Raw genomic sequence first — 21540 nt, 5'->3', positions numbered from 1 at the left:
ATTTTGTTTTCTTTAGTATGCCAAAGAAGTTAACTCAGCTATATTTGGTAATTCTTCTCATTTATTTTTGAGAAGTAAGCATTTTGGCTATTATTAATATGTAGAGTCACTCCAGGTCAGCTGAGTAGTGAAGCTCATTAGGACAGTTTCCAGAACTTAGTCTTCTCTTTTTTTTTTTTTTTTTTTTTTTTTGGCGGTACGTGGGACTCTCATTGTTGTGGCCTCTCCCGTTGCGGAGCACAGGCTCCGGACGCGCAGGCTCAGCGGCCATGGCTCACAGGCCCAGCTGCTCCGCGGCATGTGGGATCTTCCCGGACCGGGGCACAAACCCGTGTCTCCTGCATCGGCAGGCAGACTCTCAACCACTGCGCCACCAGGGAAGTCCTAGTCTTCTCTTTTGTTCAGCCAACTATCTTCATCTCCTCTAGGAACAGTAATCCACAGTTGGTGGGCAAAGTATAGAACCAGGCTAGTAGTTTCTTCTGACCCACTTAAGGAGACAAAATTTAGGAAATGATCTGGATGAATAGACAGGCAGTCCCAGATGGTTAAGAGAAATCTTAGTCTTGGGGTTAATAATCCATGAAAAATAATACATGTGCCTTCCGTCCACTTGTCTTTTAGTGCTTAGAGACAAAATTTGGGGCTTCACTCAAATCCAGCATCATTCAGATATTCTGAGAGTCATAATAAATCTTCCTTTCTTCTTAACTCATCATCCTCAACAATTTAACTTTCAGTGCATGCTTTATCTGTGCTACAAACCCAGGCTAAAATAGTTTCTACACAAGAATATCTTCCTAGAGTGAATTATTTGCTTTTTAATGTGCATTAGAAGACCCCGGAAATAGGGAAAAGAAGTTCCTAATGAAGTATTGTGAGAATAATTATTGTTTGGGCAAGATCTTTAGTATTTTCACACTGAGAGACATTTTACTCTGTTCTGGTTAGACTGTGGACTATCTAGGGAGAAACAATTTTCTAGACTTTTATAAAACCTATTTATCTATGAGCAATTCATACCCCTGATTAAAGAAACCACTTCCTGGACAGGGACTGCTTCTCAGACATCTTATCTCCCCTCATGCTATGGCTTCTACCTCCTGAGGAGAAAACTGTGCATCAGACACTGTGCATCATGAGCTGAAGTCCTTGCACCATGTGCTCTTGTTTACTCAGAGAACATCATGTATATAAATCCAGAAAGGAATTCATCATGTTCTGTATCTGAACTGCAAGAAAGTCTTGGGGTTACAATAGTAAATACATACAGAATTCCTGAGGCCTCCAGATGCTTCTGCCCAAGAAGGGACCTTCTGAGCTTGTCCCTGTCAGAGCTATGCCAAGCACCTGGCCTTCTAGTCACACCCCCAACCCCTCCCCTTTAGTGACACATAGCTGGGCTTTGCCAAGTCTGCTTTTCTTTGCTTAGGCACCATTTCAACTGTTGCTTTACTTTTCCTCATCTTGATTCAAGGTGCCTGAGAACAGCTGAGTGCCACTGTGGCCCCTCTGAGACTGTGCCATGGCTGCCAATTTGTCTTGCATTTTCCCAGCACTGCATCTTTTTGGGGTCTTGGTGCTATTGCTGTGCCCTTCCTGCTTGTGTGGTGAGTACAGTGGTTATGGGAAAAGGGGGTATTTTCTCTAACATGTGGAGAAAAATACCCAATTAAGAATTAATCAAATACAGTGAAATGCAGGGAGATCATCTCGGTGCGTTGTGACCACCTAGAGGGGTGGGATAGGGAGGGTGAGAAGAAGACGCAAGAGGGAGGAGATATGGGGATATATATATATGTATAGCTGATTCACTTTGTTATAAAGCAGGAACTAACACACCATTGTAAAACAATTATACCCCAATAAAGATGTAAAAAAACAAAACCAAAACAAATACAGCAAAATGGTGGTATATCATAATCTTTTTGAGAGAGTGCAATAAACTATATTAATAAGAAATAAAATTTAAGTATAAAAGAAATTGTTCCAATTCAGCTAGAGGATTTTATAGTGTCTAGAGTAACAAAGTGTTGAAATGCAAAAATTCTTGTGAGGCTGCTTTAGCAAGGATTAATTTTTCATTTTTAAATCAATTTCTTGAATTTAAATGCTCTAAAATGCTTAAAAAAATTACTTTACAAATAGGTTAATTATACCAACTACAATCTTAGTTATTGCTTACGTTTTTATAATTCCATCCGTAAACAAAAATATTTTCTGTTATTACAAATATGGAGCGAATTTTCTAAAGTAAAAATATAGAGTACTTCATGAATTCTAAATCATTATATAAAAGTAAGGCATGGCTATTGAAATGTAAGAAAATTTTTAGCAATGAATGAGAAGCCAAAGGATTTGAGAGAACTTACCAGAACTGAAGACCTATCACTATTAAAATTAACTTATTTTTACAGAATTCAGATGAAAATGTCCCCTAAGCAAAGTGATGTTTTACTCTTTTGTTAGCTAACATTTTATTTGGGAGAATTAATTTGCATAATAAATTTAAAATATTTATGAATTTGTTCCCTGAAACAGCTGTCATGGCATAAAAATGGGAGATTTGGGATAGCTTAGAGGGAAAATTCTGAGCTGAAAATAATGGTTGAATGCTCTTATGTGAGCTAGCTTACTGATTTAGAAATGTGGAAGCCATGTTTTCTTCCTCACTGAGACTGGTAAGGGGGAAAGCATGGGTTAATTAAGGAATATCTATATTTGAAAGATGATTTTTCATATCAGATGCATGAACATTATTGAGGGACAGTATTAATTCAGGTTATAGTATCAGTACAGGATAAAGAACTTTATGCTTGGGGGTTTTCAGTCCTCCAACTTCATCTCTAAGTTCCCCTCTTCTAGAGACTGAGGTAGTAGAGGAAAGCCTTATCAAATTTGTCAACAAGTCTTTCAATTATTTTTTCATGTTTCTGTTTCCCTTCCCCTTCTCTTCTGTTCCCTCAAATCTTCCCATTACCCATGGCCCTAACTCTCTGAAATGGCATTTAATGTCTGCCAACTCTGATGTGAATCTCCCTTTCTGATTCTGCCTCCCCCCTTTCACAGTAATGACCTTCTGAGGCCAGAGGCTTCGCCATTGCCTCAATATCTATATGCTTCTCACATCTTGTCAACTACTTACCTTCTATCCGTCCTTCAAGGTATCTCCAGCTTATTCTTGGATGCCTTCCCTGGATACTCTGGTGCTCTGTTCTGTCACCACCTTCTCCTACAGAACTAATTTCCTGTTCTAATCCTCTGGCACAAGTGTGAGTAGTGTTGTGGTAGAACTATTTGCATGGTTAAATCTTATATTTTAAAGTACACTGCAAGAAAAGTCCAGTACAGAACTGCATATATGTGCTTACTTATAAAAACTAAGAGCCATTTTTATATTTTTATGGAGGTGCTTAATCTGAGGTTTAAGAAAGACTGTATGGAAGCTGTTGATTTATACACAGGTGAATTTCTTTTCCTCACAACTAAAACAGAACTTACTTGGAGTTATTGTTACTATGCTTTCTGAACCCTCCAGAGTTGAAGCTTTGGGAGGAGCACAGGTAAGGGAAACAAGAACCTGAGCTGGCTCTTGGCCTTGTGGGTATTTAAAACTTATTCTCTCTTATGAGGTTTTTTTTTTTTTTTTTTTTAATTGGTCCTTCATCATCACTGAGGATCTGCTAAGTGCAATTTGCAGTGCAGGGTCAGCCAGGGATCCACCTCTGACTCTGGTTGTTCATTTCCTATTTCCTAACTCCTAGGTTTCATCTGGTGACTTCTAGAGTTATTTTGTTTTTACAGAGGGCTTCCTCCCACCTCAGGAGACCCTTTTGGACTGGTCTGAGGACAATTCCACCATGACTGTCTTTCTCATGCAGCCCATTTCTAATCTACTGGAAGTGCTAACTCAGCCTTGCTTCAGATAATGTCAGGAGTCCAGGCCAACCTGAAAGCAGCAGAGATCTGTCCTTCACTCTCACCTTAGAGCCTTAAAGTGTCACTAGACAGCCCATCCTTTGCCTTTTAGATTTCTCAGACAGGAGCTGGACACTAGTTCACTATGACTAATGTCCCCCCAGCCTGAAAGGAGCCACATTAGGTTTTCTCAGTGAGCTCCTGAGGGTCCTTCTCTCAATGTGAAGCATAAATTCTCCCACATATTAGCCTCACCTGTGACTGCAGGTGGTGTTCACAGGATATAAAAAGCTTTATAAAAATATTTCCCCAAGTATTATTCTTAAAATAATGTAAATTCCTGACCTGTCTTAAATTCCTGACATTGTCTTTAAGTGAGAGAGGTAAGAGTTTTCTAACTGGTTTCTGAGCGACTTGCTTAATCAAATATGGAGCATTGCTAGACTTAGCAAGTCACAAGGAGAATATTGTTCTTCAGCCCAAACTTTCATTTTATGGCCTTTAAGCATCCACTGATGCCGTAGAACGTGAAAGTCCAATGATCAGTACTGAGAGCAGAACTCCAGAAAGTGACAGTGGACTTTGTACTAACACAAACCTGAGTTGAATCCTTAATTTGATTCATGTTCCTGGGACTTACTAGCTGTGACCTTGTGTAGAATATTTGACTCCTCTAAGGTTGTGTTTCCTTTTCTCTAATGTGGGTCTGATGTTCATATGACCTCAGAGAGTTAGCATGAGGATTAAATGGTATAACATATATATGATGATTAACACAGTGTCTAGCAAGTGGTTAAGAACTCAATAAATCATTCCTAGTGATTTTGTTAAGTAAATGAAACATACCTCAGCAGTATAATTTAATGACTTTGTTCTAAAACATGGGAAGAGTCCATCACTCTGAATAGTTAATTAAACTCTAGCTTATTCTCTTCTACCCTTCTCTTTTGCCATTCAAGACTGCAACGTGTTTCCTAGCATTGCCCATGGATCCTATGAAGATGTGAGTTCAATTTTATCCTTTACTACTGTGGTGCAGTACAAATGTGATGAAGGATATGCTCTGGTTGGAGAAGAAAAACTCACCTGCAGAAATTCACATTGGTCATCTCTAGTTCCTCAGTGTAAAGGTAACTCCACTTTAGTGATGGCCCTTGCTAAGATGGTAGGACCACCATGCAACTTCTGATAGTATGGTTCCCCCCAGCGAGAGGCAGCACTTACAAATTCGTATGTATGTATTTATTCATGTCCTGTATTTAATACTTGGATGTGGTACTGTGCTGTTTAAAAAATATGTGTGGTATTAAAAACTATTTGTCTCAAAAATATGCTTCTGGGCTTCCCTGGTGGCGCAGTGTTTGAGGTTCCGCCTGCCGATGCTGGGGACATGGGTTCGTACCCTGGTCCGGGAGGATCCCATGTGCCGCGGAGCGGCTGGGCCCGTGAGCCGTGGCCGCTGAGCCTGTGCGTCTAGAGCCTGTGCGCCGCAACGGGAGTGGCCACAACAGTGAGAGGCCTGGGTACTGAAAAAAAAAAAAAAAAAAATTCTTCTATGTTTTCTTCCAGAGCTTTGTTGCTTTACCTTTCACACTGATATCCCCAGCCCACTTGGAATTCCTATGGGTTTATGGTGTAAAGTAGGGGTCAAAATTTGTTTTTCTCCAATGAGTAGTCAATGAACCCAGCGCCACATTAAATGGACCATAGTTTTCACATTGCTATACAGTACTACCTTTGTCAATATTCAAGAGTAAGAGATAATAATTTTTAATTTAAGAGAATAGTGAGGATTCAGCAAAATTTTAGTGAATTCCTGTGAAAGTTAGAATGAGGACTCATGGAAAAATCCAAAACATCCTTGAAGTATCTGATATCTCCATTAATACCTGGTGCATGTCATCACCTCCTCATAGAGAAGCTGACCTGATATGAGACCAAGATTAGGTGTGCATTTTTTTTTTCTTACCACACGGCTAACAGCAACTCAAGTGTCTAATTTCCAACCATTGTCTCCATTTAATACAGGAACATACTAAGGGCATAAGAATAGAAATTACATACTTAAGATGCTGAAAAGAGTCAGGTTTTGACATACAGTGGTTTTTAAAACTCAGATTTTAGACCACAATACCTAGGTTTATATCATAATCATGTCACCTAAAAGCTACGCAACCATAGACAAGTCACATAAATTGTCTTTACCTAATTTTTCTCTCCAGCAAAGTGTAGATAATAAGTGTTTTATGTTGGTGATAGCCATACATTAACATTAATATTATTGTTATTAATTTTCTTGTTATAACAATACAATAAATGTAATTAAAGAACAACTCTCAGACTGCAGGCATAATTTATTATCAGTGTTTCTCATCCCCCAGTATTCTTTACTATCGTAAGATCTTATTCTGAGAATCACAAAGTGATCAAAATCGTGTTTCCATTACAGCTCTGTGTCTGAAACCAGAGATAAAAGATGGAACTGTGTCTCTGGACAAGGATCAGTATGTTGAGCCTGAAAGGGTCACTGTACAGTGTGACTCTGGCTATAGTGTGGTCGGCTCTCCAAGTATCGTCTGCACAGAGAACAGAACCTGGTACCCAGAAGTGCCCAAGTGTGAGTGGGTAAGTGGCACACACCTCGGGGTATTCTATCACATTGTAAAAACGGTAACCTGCTCCAGAGCACTGTCCCAGCCAACACTGATGAGATCTGACTTTTATTGGGACTCATTTCTGAGTTGTTTAAATCAATTTCAGAATCAGCACTTTTACTCTCAAAGCGCATGTTGAGCTCTTAAAGAAAGTTCTAATTCTCTTATTTTATAGCAAGAAAGACCAAGCCCCTAGATAAGAGGGTTCCATAGATCCAGGCAACCTGGCTCCCAGCTCTGCATTTTCTATTAAAGTAAGTGCTATGCCTTTGCATAGACATCAGATCCATCCCTTCAGCTGACCATGAAGAAGTTCCCTGGGTATCTTCTGCAGTGCTGTTCCTTCTCTGCTTAGTTTCATTGCTGCCTTAGAGCAGTGCTGGTCTCGATCTTAGGGCAAATACTTTGCTGAGATGCACAAAGTATCTTCTGATTTCTTGTATCAGTCCTAAGGAGGGTCTTGATACTCCAATTTTATTGTCATCTTTAGGCATCCTGAAGTAATCTTATACCTTCACAGTTTGGAGAGAAGCCTCTCAAACCATCCTTTTATCTCTTTTAGGAAGTTCTCACGGGCTGTGAACAAGTACTCGCAGGCAAGAAACTTATGCAGTGTCTCCCAAGACCAGAGGATGTAAAAATGGCCCTGGAGGTGTATAAACTGTCTCTGGAGATTGAAAGACTGGAGGAACAGACTTGAAGTCAAGCACCAGTTAAAAATCAGTACATCTATTTCTCCTCTCTTCCCCTTAAAAACAGAGAATTAGGTACATTTCCCTCATTAGCAACTCTACTGGTCCTTAAGTGCTATTATTTACTGAAAAAAATACCTGTGTTAGAAGAATCTTTGAAATTTTTCATGCCACTGCTAATGTGGAATATTGGTGGTTTATATCCTTTCTCATTTTAAGCTTCTGCTTCCCTAGATTTGGTGGAATGGCAGAAATAAATAATCACCTGTCAAAAATGCAGTGTCTTTGTTTTCACTTTGATTCCCTTGTAATGAGAAATTAGGGCCCTATATCAATCACTTCCTGATGCTTCTCTAATTAATGTTTCTTTTCTATTTTCATATTGGAGCCTTGTCTGAGATGTACTTACACTACATCTTCATTTCCTACTCATCCTTCAGTGCCCAGGTCAAATATCACATCTTCCTCTGTCTTCTCCTTTCTCTTTCTATTGATTACCAATATTTTCTCTGGAACAACTTCTCAGTTCTTCTTTATATTTAAGGTATATTTGGTTTTGCTTGACATCCCCTCCATCCAATAATAACCAGCTTGGATGCCTTTGCAAGCCTGTGTGCAACCCAAGTATCCTTCTTGAGCATGTCCAAGACTTCCCATCCAGTGTGATCACTCTTTTTTTTAATACTTCAATTAAAATAGCTTTAGTGTCTCTTTTAGGACAGATTCCCCAGAGCAGACCCTGAGAAGAGAATTTGTGTGTGAGTAATTTATTAAGGAAATTCTCCAAGTTCTCAAAGGAGAAACGGGAAAAGGAGTAGGGTAAGCAGGATGGGACAGGGAAGGCACGTAGTAGGGTGACAAGACAAAGTCGAAGGAGGGTGGCTTAACCTTGACCCAGAAGGGAACCCTGGACACTAAGCCTAGATGAAAGACTAGTTCTATAGAACAATGATTATGCAAATTCCCTGCTTTAGGGGTATATATATAGCTGCGCTTTATTATTAAACTTGCCTTGCAACCATCAGTTGCTTGTGTCCTTCTGATCCCATACCTTGGTGCGTTCAGTTCCCTACCCCCTCTCGTCGATTGTTGCTACACTTTGAGGACCCGCCGCGGCTGGCGGCAAGTGGCGCCCGAACAAGGACCAGGACCAGAGGGACATCTGAATCTCAGTAGGTGAATCCCCGGAGTTAAGAGTGAAAGTGTGGCCACATAGTAAAGTTGATAGTAACTCGGGGCAATAGTCAGAAGTCAAAGAATATGGGACAAAAAGGATCTAAGGAGCGACAATTGTTTGCTCAAGTTTTACTTTCGATGTTAAAAGCTCGCGGCACTACTGTGACCGCTTCTCAAGTTTCTGATTTTCTACAACAAGTTTATGAAGTCTCTCCTTGGTTTCCAGAAGGGGGCTCTATGGATGCCGCTGTATGGCAGAGGGTTGGAGAGGATCTAAAAAGGCATTACGATAAAAACGGACCTGGTGGGTACTCGTTATTACGTTTACTCTATGGAATTTGATTAAAGACTGTTTCGAGCCCATATATGATTCAGTACCTAACTTGTGTGATATTTCCCCTCCGGTCCCGACTGCTCCCCGCTTGATGGCTAAAATGGCTCCTGAGACCTCCTCTGACATCTCTTTCGATTTGGCTGATGCGGAAGCTAAATATGAAGCCAAAAAAATACCCCAATGAACATATTCTGGCTCAGGTGGAACAGTCTGTTAAAAATTTAACTTTATCTTCCTCTGCTCCTTTAAAACTGAGCCCCTTACAGCAGGCTGTTAGAGGGGCATTATCTAGGGGCGAGGATCCTTTATTTTGTTGCCTGGTGGTCGAACGGCCGGATCCCCAGAATCCCCAACAAAATCTTCGAGAGTATCAGCCCTTATCTTTTAAGATACTAAAGTACTTGAAATCTGCCTGTGCCCAGTACCGGCCCATTGCACCATTTACTATAACTATGCTTGACACCGTTGCTGCTGAAGCATTGCCCCCTGCTGATTGGAAGTCGATAGCTCGTGCTTGTTTGAATGGAGGGGATTATTTGCTGTGGAAGTCAGATTATTATGAGAAGGCTGCCGAGCAGGCTGATCGCAACGGGGCTCATAATTTGCCAGTTACTTATGAAATGTTAGTAGGTGAAGGACAATATCTTGCATCACAGGATCAGTTAGCTTTTCCTTTTGTAGCCTATGCCCAAATTAATCACATTGCTCTTCTAGCCTGGAAAAGGCTTCCCGCTTCTAATCGAACGGAAGATCTTTCTAAGATAGGTCAGGGGGCTGATGAACCTTATGCTGATTTTGTTGATAGACTACTACAAGCTGTTAGTCGTATTATTGCTGATGGCCCATCTGGTGCAATTATAGTGAAACAATTAGCTTATGAAAATGCAAACAGTACTTGTCAAGCAGCTATTTGTCCATGGAAGAAAAAAGGACCTTTGGAAGACTACATTAGAGTTTGTGCTGATATTGGCCCATCATATTTACAGGGAGCTGCCCTTGCTGCCGCTCTCACTAAAGCTGGATTTGGTCCCCAAACTAAAAAGGCGCAAACATGCTTTAAATGAGGCAAGCCAGGTCATTTTGCCAGAGTATGCCGCCAGGCTATATTAGAACCTGGAATGGTGAAACCAGAAAATAATAATAACCCAACTAAACCTATGGGAATTTGCCCTCAATGTCAACGAGGTCGACATTGGGCGAAGGAATGTAGCTCCCGAACCCATAGAGATGGGACTCCTTTGTCGGGAAACTTCCTTTGGGGCCAGCCTCGGCCCCATCAAACAATAGGGGCAATGTCAGTAATACCCCCTCAATCGGTTCAGAAGAATTCAATGACGGGACCAACAATAAATTCCCCATCTCTGCCTTACAGCGGGCTACAGCAGGGAGTGCCGGGTTGGACCTCTGTGCCTCCTCCGACCTCTTATTAACCCCTGATATGGGACCCCAAATAATAAATACAGGAGTTTATGGGCCCCTTCCTAAGGGAACAGCTGGCATTATACTAGGGAGAAGCAGCATAACCCTAAGGGCTTAACTATATTGCCTGGATTAATTGATGAGGATTATGAGGGAGAGATCAAAATTATGGTACAATCTCAAAACTCTCCGATTATGATTGAAGCAGGTACACGTTTAGCTCAAATTTTGCTTGTGCCATATATTCCCGAAGGGCAGGTTTTGCAACATCAAAAAAGAGGTACCAATGCTTTTGGCTCCTCTGATGCTATTTTTTGGGTTCAACAAGTTAAAAAGGAACGGCCTCAACTTGAATTAAAGATCAATGGAAAAATATTCACTGGATTAATCGATATAGGAGCTGACGTCTCTGTTATTTCTTGGATACACTGGCCACAACAATGGCCTATTCATTCTACAGTTACTCATTTACAGGGTATTGATCAGTCCCATTCTCCACAACAAAGAGCACAATTGCTGCATTGGCAAGATTCTGAAGGTAATAATGGAACATTTAAACCATATGTTTTACCACATTTGCCTATTAACTTGTGGGGCAGAGATGTGTTAGAAAATATGGGAGTCCTATTAATAAGTTCTAATTCAGCAGTTAATCATATGTTATTGAATCAGGGATTTGATCCCAGATTAGGATTGGGAAAAAATCAACAGGGTATTAGAAACCCACTTGCTGCAATTCCAAAGTCGTCTAGAAAAGGTTTGGGTTTTTCTTAGGGGCCTTGGATTCTCCTCCACTCCATGCAGATCCAATCACTTGGTTAAGTGATGACCCAGTATGGGTGGACCAATGGCCCCTAACTAAGGAGAAACTTATTGCTGCACATGAATTAGGTCAAGAACAAGTTAAATTAGGTCGACTAGAAGTGTCCAATAGCCCTTGGAATACTCCTATTTTTGTCATAAAGAAGAAATCTGGCAAATATCGTTTTCTCCAAGACTTAAGATCAGTAAATCAAACGATGCTTGTTATGGGAGCATTACAACCGGGTTTGCCTTCTCCTAGTGCTATACCTCGTGGATTTTCTTTAATAGTAATAGACTTAAAAGATTGCTTTTTTACTATCCCATTATTTCCCAAGGATAAAGAGCGATTTGCTTTTAGCTTGTCTGCTTTGAATTTTCAGGAACCCATGATGCGTTATCAATGGAAAATGCTCCCTCAAGGTATGGCCAATAGTCCAACCTTATGCCAACAGTTCGTAGCTCGAGCACTTAAGCCTATAAGGATAAAGTTTCCTTCTTTATATTTAATTCATTATATGGATGACATTCTTATCACTCATAAACATTCAGACGTCCTACAACAAGCATATAAGGAATTACAGTTACAACTTCAACAGCATGGGCTTATAATTGCCTCTGAAAAAACTCAAATGCATCCACCCTATTCATATTTGGGGAGATACATTTACGATCAAAAGATTGTTCCTCAAAAAATTGAAATAAGAACTGATTGTTTGCAAACATTAAATGATTTTCAAAAACTGTTAGGAGATATTAATTGGCTTCGCCCTAGTTTAAAACTAACCACATTTCAATTACAACCACTTTTTGATATTTTAAAAGGGGATTCCAATCCTAATTCCCCTCGAGTTTTGACTGAGCCAGCGCAAAAGGTCCTTGCTATTGTTAATCAAGCAATTCAAGCTGCGCAATTAACTTGGATAGATTATCATTTACCAGTTTCTTTTATTGTTTGTCCTACACCTCATGTGCCTACTGCATTATTTTGGCAAAAATATGGAGTGCTAGAATGGGTTCATATGAAAAATACTTCTTCTAAAGTAATAACTCCATATTATGAATTAGTTGCACAATTAATACAAATAGGACGAAAAAGGGCTATTCAGTTAATAGGATCAGAGCCAGACAACATTATAATACCTTATACTGCTCAGCAACATTCCTGGTTATTGTTTACCTCCAATCACTGGGGACTCACCTTTTGCGATTATCCTGGGAAAGTTGATAATCATTACCCATCTGATAAACTGGTACATTTTGCCCTACAGCATTCTTTTATTTATCCGAAAATCATTACCTCCAAGCCAATCACTGGAGCTCGGAATGTGTTCACTGATGGCTCTGCTAATGGTGTAGCAGCACTCCTGTCTAATGATGTGGTTATAAAGGAAAAAACGTCATTTACCTCTGCACAGAGAGTAGAATTATATGCTATTATTTTAGCCTTTAGAACATTTACCTCAGAATCTTTTAATCTTTATACTGATAGTCATTATTTGATGACAGTTTTAAGGAATATAGAAACAGCTACAATCAGTCATACTAATGATTTACAATTGTTTAATATTTTTATACTATTACAGTCATATATTCAACAACATTCTTATCCCGTTGCGGTTTTGCACATTCGTTCAGACTCTGGCTTGCCTGGCCCTTTAAGTCAGGGTAATCAATTTGTGGATACTGCTACTAGACAAGTGTTTGCTGTGAATTACCTTACCAATGTACAACAAGCTGAACAATCGCATCACTTACATCATCAATCATCTAGTATGTTACAAAAGCAATTTAAAATTTCAAAGGAAAGCGCTAGACAAATTGTTAAAAATTGTGGAACTTGTGTTACTCATTTACCTGTTCCCCATTTTGGAGTTAATCCTCACGGTTTACTTCCTGGAAAACTTTGGCAGATGGATGTAACCCATGTCCCCTTTTTTGGAAAATTACAAGTGTTACTCATTTACCTGTTCCCCATTTTGGAGTTAATCCTCACGGTTTACTTCCTGGAAAACTTTGGCAGATGGATGTAACCCATGTCCCCTTTTTTGGAAAATTACAATACGTTCATGTCACTATTGATACTTATTCTGGATTTATTCTTGCTACCCCCCTAGCCGGAGAGTCTACTAAATATGTTATTACACATTTATTACACTGTTTTACCTGTATGGGTATTCCAAAACAATTAAAAACAGATAATGCCCCAGGATATACTAGTGCTAGTTTTGCTCGCTTTTGTTCTACTTTTTCCATCCATCATATAACTGGAATTCCATATAACCCACAAGGACAAGGTATAATTGAGCGCATGAATCAACAATTAAAACTTGTATTACAAAAAATAAAAAAAAGGGGGAGTATAATAGGACTCCACAGAATATGTTATGGCATGCAGTATTTATTTTAAATTTTCTAACAGTGAACAGATTTGGTCATACTCCTTATGAACGCCTTTTTTCCTCTACTTTGCGGAATTATGCTGAGGTTAAATGGCGTGATCCCTTAACCAATGAATGGAAAGGTCCCGATCCTGTATTGATGTGGGGTCGAGGTTATGTTTGTGTTTTTCCAAAGGATTCTGAAGCTCCCCGTTGGCTCCCTGAACGATTGGTACGACATTATCATGCCTCCCACAATGGCCAATCTGACCCGAAGGATGAGGCGTCTCCGCCTCAGTCGACCAGTGAGTGTCACTTGAACCCCACGAATACCTTGCAGGATGAGACAGAATCGAAGGCAGAGGAGGCGCCTAATACAGGAGGCAGGAAATGAATAAATAACTTGGTTTCACTTACAATGTTTAGTTTTTCAGGCACGGCGGTTGATGGAAGAAGGGCCAGCACCCCATACCCCACTTACATTATTTTTGGCTATGATTGCAGTGCTTGGAGCTCCACCAGTTGAAGACCTTTCTTATTGGACCTACATACCCGATCCACCTTTATTACAACCAGTTACCTGGGCAGAGGCTGACTTTCCTGTGTTTTATAATGATTCTACTTTTGGGACAGTAATGGGGAATCTTCCCATCATGAATATGTTCATAAATTACACTAATTGGTTTAATTATTTTCCTGTTTAAACATGCGCGGCAACCTCATCAAAAGCATTTCGATTTCGTTTGCAGATATCTTGGAGTCCAGCTGCTGCATGTATGACCAGAGATATTCTATATTGGCTCCAAAGGGGTGGATGTGAAGGAACGTTGATATGATGCCAATTAGCAGAGCTTCTTTCTCTGATTTTAAGCCTTGGCCTCTTTTCTCAATATTGTTCTCTCGGTCCTGGTTGACCAATGCGACTATCAACACATTAATTTCTTGTTCCTGGAGGACTTTGAGTAATGCTTGTGTGTGTGACTGCTCTTCCTTTGCTTGTTCCAATTCTGACTTTTTGTTGGAAGGTCAGCAATTGCTGTTGCATGCCTTGCATGGTCTGCTGCAGGAACTGCACCTGCTGGTCCTTGGTCAGGTTTTCTTCCGTTCGAAACAGCTACTCTTTCTCCTGCTTCAGCAGCTCCACTTCGTTCCCCAGCTGCCACCAGAGGCTGTCATTCTCTTCTTTAAGCGCGTAGGCCTGGGCGGCCAGGGCTGATTCATCAAGTCTCATTTTTTTAGTAGGGCTGTCACAGTTCTCATCATCCGACATTTCCATCTCTTCTTCTCGGCGGATGCCCATAAGCTGCTCACTCTGAGCGTTCCGGAGCCCCTCAGAACGCTTTCGCCAAATGTCTATGTTCTTGCGCTGAGCTTTCGAGAAATGGTCCCAAGCTTTTTGTCTGGTAGAAGCGTTGGAAACGGCCACAATCTGCTCAAATTGAGTGAGGATCCCGGTTAAGGCATTTTTGAAATTCTCCTTGGCCTCTTCCATCTCCTGCTCATGGGTGGCTTTCTCGTTCATGAGCCGGCGGACATGGCTGTTGTTTAAGCTTTGAATATAGAGTCAGGATGTGTTAAAGCTATAGCTTTGGAACATGCAATGGCTTATGAAACAACTATACAATCGCAATTTTATTCTAAGATTAATTCTGAATATAAGAAAGTAGGATCATCTATACTTCTTCCTTGTATACAAACTGTTTCTAAACGTGGGGATTTGACTACCGATGTGTTTTGGTATAAAGATCATAAGCCTGTTCATTTTCAAGGTCGTATTTCCAGACTTAAGGTTAGTGATCCCTTAGATCATTCTATTTTTATTGATCAGCTTCAGATGTCTGATACAGGATACTATTTGTGTGTTGAAGTATATATAGGAGGACAAGGGACTCTAATGGCCGGCCATAATTTATAGGTAGTTAAAGCTGTTACAAGTTTGAAGCTTCCCTCCTTTTTTTCCTTCTGATTTTCCCCAATCTGATTTTGAATTCTCAAATTTGGTGCACCTTAAATTATAATAATGGTACCATTTTAATTTCTTCAGTTTCTGTTACTAATAATAGTTTGTTTTTTTATAAGCCTTGGGGTTTTTGTTTTTGTTTTTGTATGCGGGCCTTTTTTGTTTTTGTTTTTGTTTTTGTGGTAGGCGGGCCTCTCGCAGCCATGGCCCCTCCCGTTGCGGAGCACAGGCTCCTGACGCGCAGGCCCGGCGGCCATGGCTCGTGGGCCCAGCCGCTCCGCGGCATGTGGGATCTTCCCGGACCGGGGCACAGGCCCATGTCCTCTGCATCGGCAGGTGGACTCTCGGCCACTGCGCCACCAGGGAAGCCCCAGCCTTGGGATTTTTGGAAGTTTGCGTCGTCTTATTCCTATCAACCGATTATTACTTGTGTTGCACCCTCATATGCCTAGCTAATGGGAGATTTACATAATGGGAGGTTTACAGATTGAGTTTACTTCCAGTTCCATAGGATATAATATAACTTGTCAGAATTGTATTTTTTAATACTTGCTTTCTGCTTATGAAAGGAACTTTTTTGTTATGATGTTAAAACAGCCTTCCTATGTAATTCTGCCTGTAAATATTTCCGAACCATGGTATCATAGTACTAGCATGCAAGCTTGGCTAGAATTATCTGAAGCTTTAAAAGACCTAAACGATTCATTGGAATCATATTAGCCTTAGCCGCTGTAATAGCCATAGCCGCTACCGCCGGTTTAGCATTAAGTAAAACTGTACAACAAGCACATTATGTTAATTGTCTAAAAATACCAGTATTGCATTGGCATTACAAAGTCATATTGATACTCAACTAAAAACTGAAGTTGATGAGTTAAAAAAAAAATGTTCTCTTAAGACCCCAAATTATGGCTTTAAAAAATTGAAAATGCGTTTGGTTTGCCCTGCTAAATATACTTGGATTTGTATGACTCGACACGCTTATAATGAAATTGACTGGGATTGGAGCAAAGTTAAAATGTACATTTTAAGTGTATGGACTGATGGACACATTAGTTTGGACATACAAAAACTTAATGCAGAAATACAAGCAATTCAAGAAGCTCATCTACAAGAAGACGGGTCCCAACAATTAATTCAAGGACTCTTGGATCAGCTTCAATGGTTAAACCCAATGCATTGGTTTCCAAATGGACTCACAGGATTGATTCAGCTTCAATGGTTAAACCCAATGCATTGTTACGCTTTATTGTTGGCCGTCTTGCTGCTCTTCGTCAGGATGTATATGGGTTGAAACTGCATTATCAAGCTTTAAAAAATAAAAGAGGGGGCAATGTGGCGAACATTGCCCTCTGAGGAATGCGCCATTAAGACCCTCATAAGCCGAGAAGCCGATCAACCCGCTGATGCCGATAAGGCGTGACTAAGCCAAGAAGCCGATCAACCCGATAAACCCGCTGATGCAGATAAGATGGTGACTAAGCCTAGATGAAAGACTAGTTCTGTAGAACAATGATTATGCAAATTCCCTGCTTTAGGGGTATATATATATAGCTACGCTTTGTTATTAAACTTGCCTTGCAACCATCAGTTGCTTGTGCCCTTCTGATCCCATACCTTGGTGCGTTCAGTTCCCTACCCCTTCTCGTCGATTGTTGCTACACTTTGAGGACCCGCCGCGGCTGGCGGCACTGGACTATAACTTTGTGTACATTTTGTCCCAATTCCAGGTAAAGGAACTGGGCTTTCATTCTGCTGTACCAGTCAGTTATTGGTGAAGGGACACCCTGTGGGCACATGAGCCCCCAGGGCATCCAGCTTTCTCTGTGTGACTACAAAGCTGACATAGCAGCCTGAGGGGAGTCCTCCCAAAAGAGTGGAAGGTATAACCCTAAGAAACTAGAGTACCCAGAAGCCTGCAGAGGAGAGCACAGAAATGGTAAAAAGGTCTGAGGGCCTGGGTAGAGCTTTCAATGCTTATCCCACACGTGTTATTCTTATATCTCTGGACCTCTGGGGAGCCTTATAATTTCTTATGGTCACCTCGTCTTCCATTTTTTTGCCTCCCCAAATGTCATTCTCACTCATGCTTACTTAGCTACTATGGCTGGCCTCTGGTTCTCCACTGCATCTTGATCAATTATAGAGAACATCACCTCTTTTCTTTGATTTCTTCAAAATAGCTGTCACATAAGAAAGTTGCATAGCAGACTTTTATTAACGCTTTCGAGTTAACAGAGGGATGTCTGGCTGGCTGCACAAGACTGGACTTTCACATCGAATGTTACATAACTGTGATCTTTGTGATCGTTGCCTTTCCCTGCCACCAGGAACCTCTTCTAGCTGACTTTCTCAGCATGACCTTGACAGCCTCCAGAATTTTCTGGTCTGATGCTTTCCCTCCTCAAATCATTCCTTATCACACTTCATCTGTTCTTGCTATCACTGCCCCAGAAACCCATTTATTTTTACTTTATTAGGGAAAGTATTTTAGCAATCTGTCTTTCCCTAGTTTCAGGGATTTCATATCCAAAAATCCATTAATGTACTCAGATAAACAAAGGACTATCCATTCCAGGTCTGGGTGCCAAGCTGTAGACAAGATTCAGAGGCATCTCTGAAACCTGAGTCTCATAGTTCCTCCCCTGCAAGTCTCCATCCAGGGCAGTGTGGAGACCTTTCCACGCTGATGTGAATTATGCCACAATCTTTTCATGTCTTAATTCTAAATTAATTACACATAATTAGAATTATAGAAGTAACATATGTGCAGGAAAACAAGAATTCAAACCTTACAAAGAGATTTATAAAAAATAAAAGTAAGATTCTTCCCTCTTCTGCCTCAGTCCTACTCTGTTTTGAGTTTTTCTGCTGATTAGCTTAGTCACTCTGAAGAGAGAATGAACTCATATCATATGACTTTTTATCTGTAAACATATATTTTGATTTCCTGCTACAAAGTTGATCAATCTAGCTCTAACTTTCCCTCTCCTCTCTCTCTCCATTGGTCAGTCTCATTTAATTTTATATATTTTTAGTGATTACTTATCTTTAGGGCTTTAAATAATGTACTTAAACCTCTAGTATTTATGCAACTTCATTTTTAATAATTTACTATTTTATTAAAGTAGTACAAGCAAATAATTAAAAAGTCAAATAATCCAAAAAAGAAAACCTTTTAATGAAAACCTTAGATTCTGATCCACTCAATCCCACCCTTTGGTTTCTTTCCCCCAAAATAAACATTTTCAACTCCTTTAGCTCTGTTATGATGTTTAGCTACATATTTCCAAATAATATTCTTATTATACATATGTTTATTATTTTTAAACATTATGTATTGACTGATTAAGCAAATCTTGATCTTTGCTAAGCCAAGGTAAGCTTAACAGTGATCTGTGAATATATTGCTTTACAGCTCTTTAATTTTTATGGCATTAATAATTTATCTTGTTTTTTTGTTTAGTTTTCTATGTTTCTATTGCTGATTCTTGCTACATGCTCCAAAAGATCTGTCATAGTCTAGCAATCTATTTCCTAATGCTCAGACATGTCAGATGCTGTTTTAATTCCACATACTTCTCCACCATCACTCCTGGAGATTTTCTTCCCAGGCTCTTTTCAGTCATTCTGAAATAAATGGTTTGCTTTTAAATCTTAGGTTTTCTCTTTGCTGTTCTCTTTATTACTTTGATTCCAAGTCTTTGTTCTGGTGTATTTCCTCATTTTTGTTGGAACAGATCCTTCAAAAGGTGGCTGGGAAGTAAATTTTTGAGTCCTTACATGTTTACATCTACCACTATCACCCTGGACTTTGACACCATCATTTCTAGTCCAGATTACTCCAAAAGACTTCCACTCTTGTTCCTCCTGGTAGCTATGGAGACCTGTTGGGGTTGTTCCTCTGCTCAAAATCCTTCATTAGTTTCCCTTCACAGACTAAGTCCCAACAGGGTCTACCAAGCCTTACATGATCTAATGCTCTTCTGTGTTCTTCCTTCAGCACTTTAAAGAGGCTGGTATACTGTTTTCTGGCTTCTGTTACTTCTGGCGAGAAGCTAGCAATCATTCAAAGTATTCTCTGTATGCAAATAATGATTTTTCCCTAGAAGCTTTAAAAAACAATTTTTAAAAAATCTTTGGTTTGTAGTTGTTTGAATGTAATGTGCCTAGATATGGTTTTCTTCATATTTATCCTGCTTGAGTTTCATTGAACATCTTGAATCTGTAAATATACCTCTTTCCACCAATATGAGAAATTTCTGATCATTATTTTTCCAAGTAATTTGTCTGCCGCATTTTTCTTTTCTTTTTTTTCTTTTTCGGTACGTGGGCCTCTCACTGTTGTGTCCTTTCCCCGCCGTGGAGCACAGGCTCCGGACGCACAGTCTCAACAGTCATGGCTCACGGGCCCAGCCGCTCCGCGGCATGTGGGATCTTCCCAGACCGGGGCACGAACCTGCATCCCCTGCATCGGTAGGTGGACTCTCAACCACTGCGCCACCAGGGAAGCCCTTCTTTTCTTTCTTTATGATACTCTAATTACGTGTATATTAAATGTTTTCATATTGTTCCATAAGCCCCTGCAACTCAATTTTTTTACATATCAATATTTTTTCTCTCTCAAGATTGGATAATTTCTATTAATGTATCCTCAAGTTTGTTGACTCTTTCCTCTGTCATTTCCATTCTGCTGTTAAGTTCCTCCAGTAACATTTTTATTTTAAAGATTGTATTTTTGAGTTCCAGAATTTCTTTTGGTGGTTTTATATAGTTTCTGTTTTACTGGTGAGATTTCTTGTTTCTATTGATTAATTAACTTCTATTCCTTTACATCATTGAGCATATTTTAAAATCTTGTTTGCTGATTCCAACATTTGGATAATCTTGAGGATAGATTATTGACTTTTCTTCCCCAAGAATGGTTCAAGTTTTCTAGTTTCTTCATATGTCGAATAATTTGGGATTGTATCCTGGACATTGTGAATGAATTCTGTTATATTCCCTCCAAAAGACAGGTTCTGTTTGTTTAAGCAGGCAATTAACTTAGTTGGACTCGAACTGAAAATTCTGTCTTGGATAGCAGCTCATAACTTAGTTCAGTTCTTTTATCCTTAGGTGGGCTGTTTTCAGTCACTAATAAGTGATTCAGAGATCAGCCAGATACTGGGGCAGGGGTTACAGAGAGTATGGTCTCACCCTCTCTCTGGCTTCTTAATTTTTAGCCCTTCAGTGGCTCTTGTTGCCCCAAACTCTGTTTCTGTTTCTCCAGGCCAGAAACTCAGCTGGTTTTCTATTAAAGTGTTAGCCATCCCCCACCCCCCCATGCCCTTAACAAATGGAAACTTGTGCTATGCTGTTCCCTTCCTCTCATAGTTATTGCTTTCTAGAATGTATTCACTTTGGTTCACTCACTAGTCCTTTTAGGCAGGTGCTCCCTGCCTCCACATCTTGTCCAGAGTTCATTAATAGTTATCCGTGAGAGAGTAGAACCATAGAAGCTTACACAGCTATACTGAAAACAGAACTCTACATACTCTTACACATATTCAGTCTTTTAAGTTTACAGGACATGTTGTTATCTCTTTTGGGAAAATTTTCCCCTGGATATTTGTGTGGTTTATTCCCATACTTAATTCAAGTCTTCACTCAGGTGTCAATTATTTGGAAAGAACTTCCTTGGACATATTGTTTAATATATGCTGCCCATCCCACCTCACACATTACTATCTACCACTTTACCCTGTATTATCTCATTTTCACAGTACTTCTCTTTCTGACTTTATGTTATACATTAAATTTTATTTTTGTATATATTTATCTTTCTTACTAGACAATAAGCTCTATGAGTATTGAAAGTTTTGTTTGGCTTGGATAGTGCTGCACCCTCAGCACCTAGAGGAGTTCTTGGCTCATTGTAGGGGTTTGATACATACTTGTTGAATTAAACGGCTCATGCTAGACAGTTAAAAATAAATTTACACACAAATATGCTCAACTGATTTTTGATAAAGGCAAAAGCAAATAAATGGGGAAAATGTAGCCTTTCTGACAAATAGTTCTACAGCAACTAAATTAACCTTGATCTAAACCTCACACCTTATCTAAAAATTAACTCGAAACCTGGACTTAAATGTGAAACATAAAATCAAAAGAACTTTTATGAAAAAGCACAGGAAAAACATTATGGAATCTAAGACTTAAA

The 21540-nt window shown here is 39.8% G+C and overlaps 1 protein-coding gene and 1 pseudogene across 1 annotated transcript; one reads left to right on the top strand and one right to left on the bottom strand.

Moving 5' to 3' along the window:
- Positions 1 to 1421: 1421 nt before the first annotated feature.
- Positions 1422 to 7542, top strand: LOC131750868 (apolipoprotein R-like). The gene is made up of 4 exons (XM_059053909.2): positions 1422 to 1610; positions 4878 to 5048; positions 6368 to 6543; positions 7135 to 7542. The coding sequence occupies exons 1-4, from the start codon at positions 1526 to 1528 to the stop codon at positions 7270 to 7272; spliced, it is 570 nt and encodes a 189-aa protein (XP_058909892.1). The 5' UTR covers positions 1422 to 1525; the 3' UTR covers positions 7273 to 7542.
- Positions 7543 to 14059: 6517 nt separating this feature from the next.
- On the bottom strand, positions 14060 to 14933 carry LOC131755970 (ecto-NOX disulfide-thiol exchanger 1 pseudogene; annotated as a pseudogene).
- Positions 14934 to 21540: the final 6607 nt, after the last annotated feature.

Source organism: Kogia breviceps, chromosome 1 (genome assembly GCF_026419965.1).
Source record: "Kogia breviceps isolate mKogBre1 chromosome 1, mKogBre1 haplotype 1, whole genome shotgun sequence".
Lineage (NCBI taxonomy): Eukaryota > Metazoa > Chordata > Mammalia > Artiodactyla > Physeteridae > Kogia > Kogia breviceps.
This window is presented reverse-complemented; position numbering and strand designations above follow the sequence as displayed.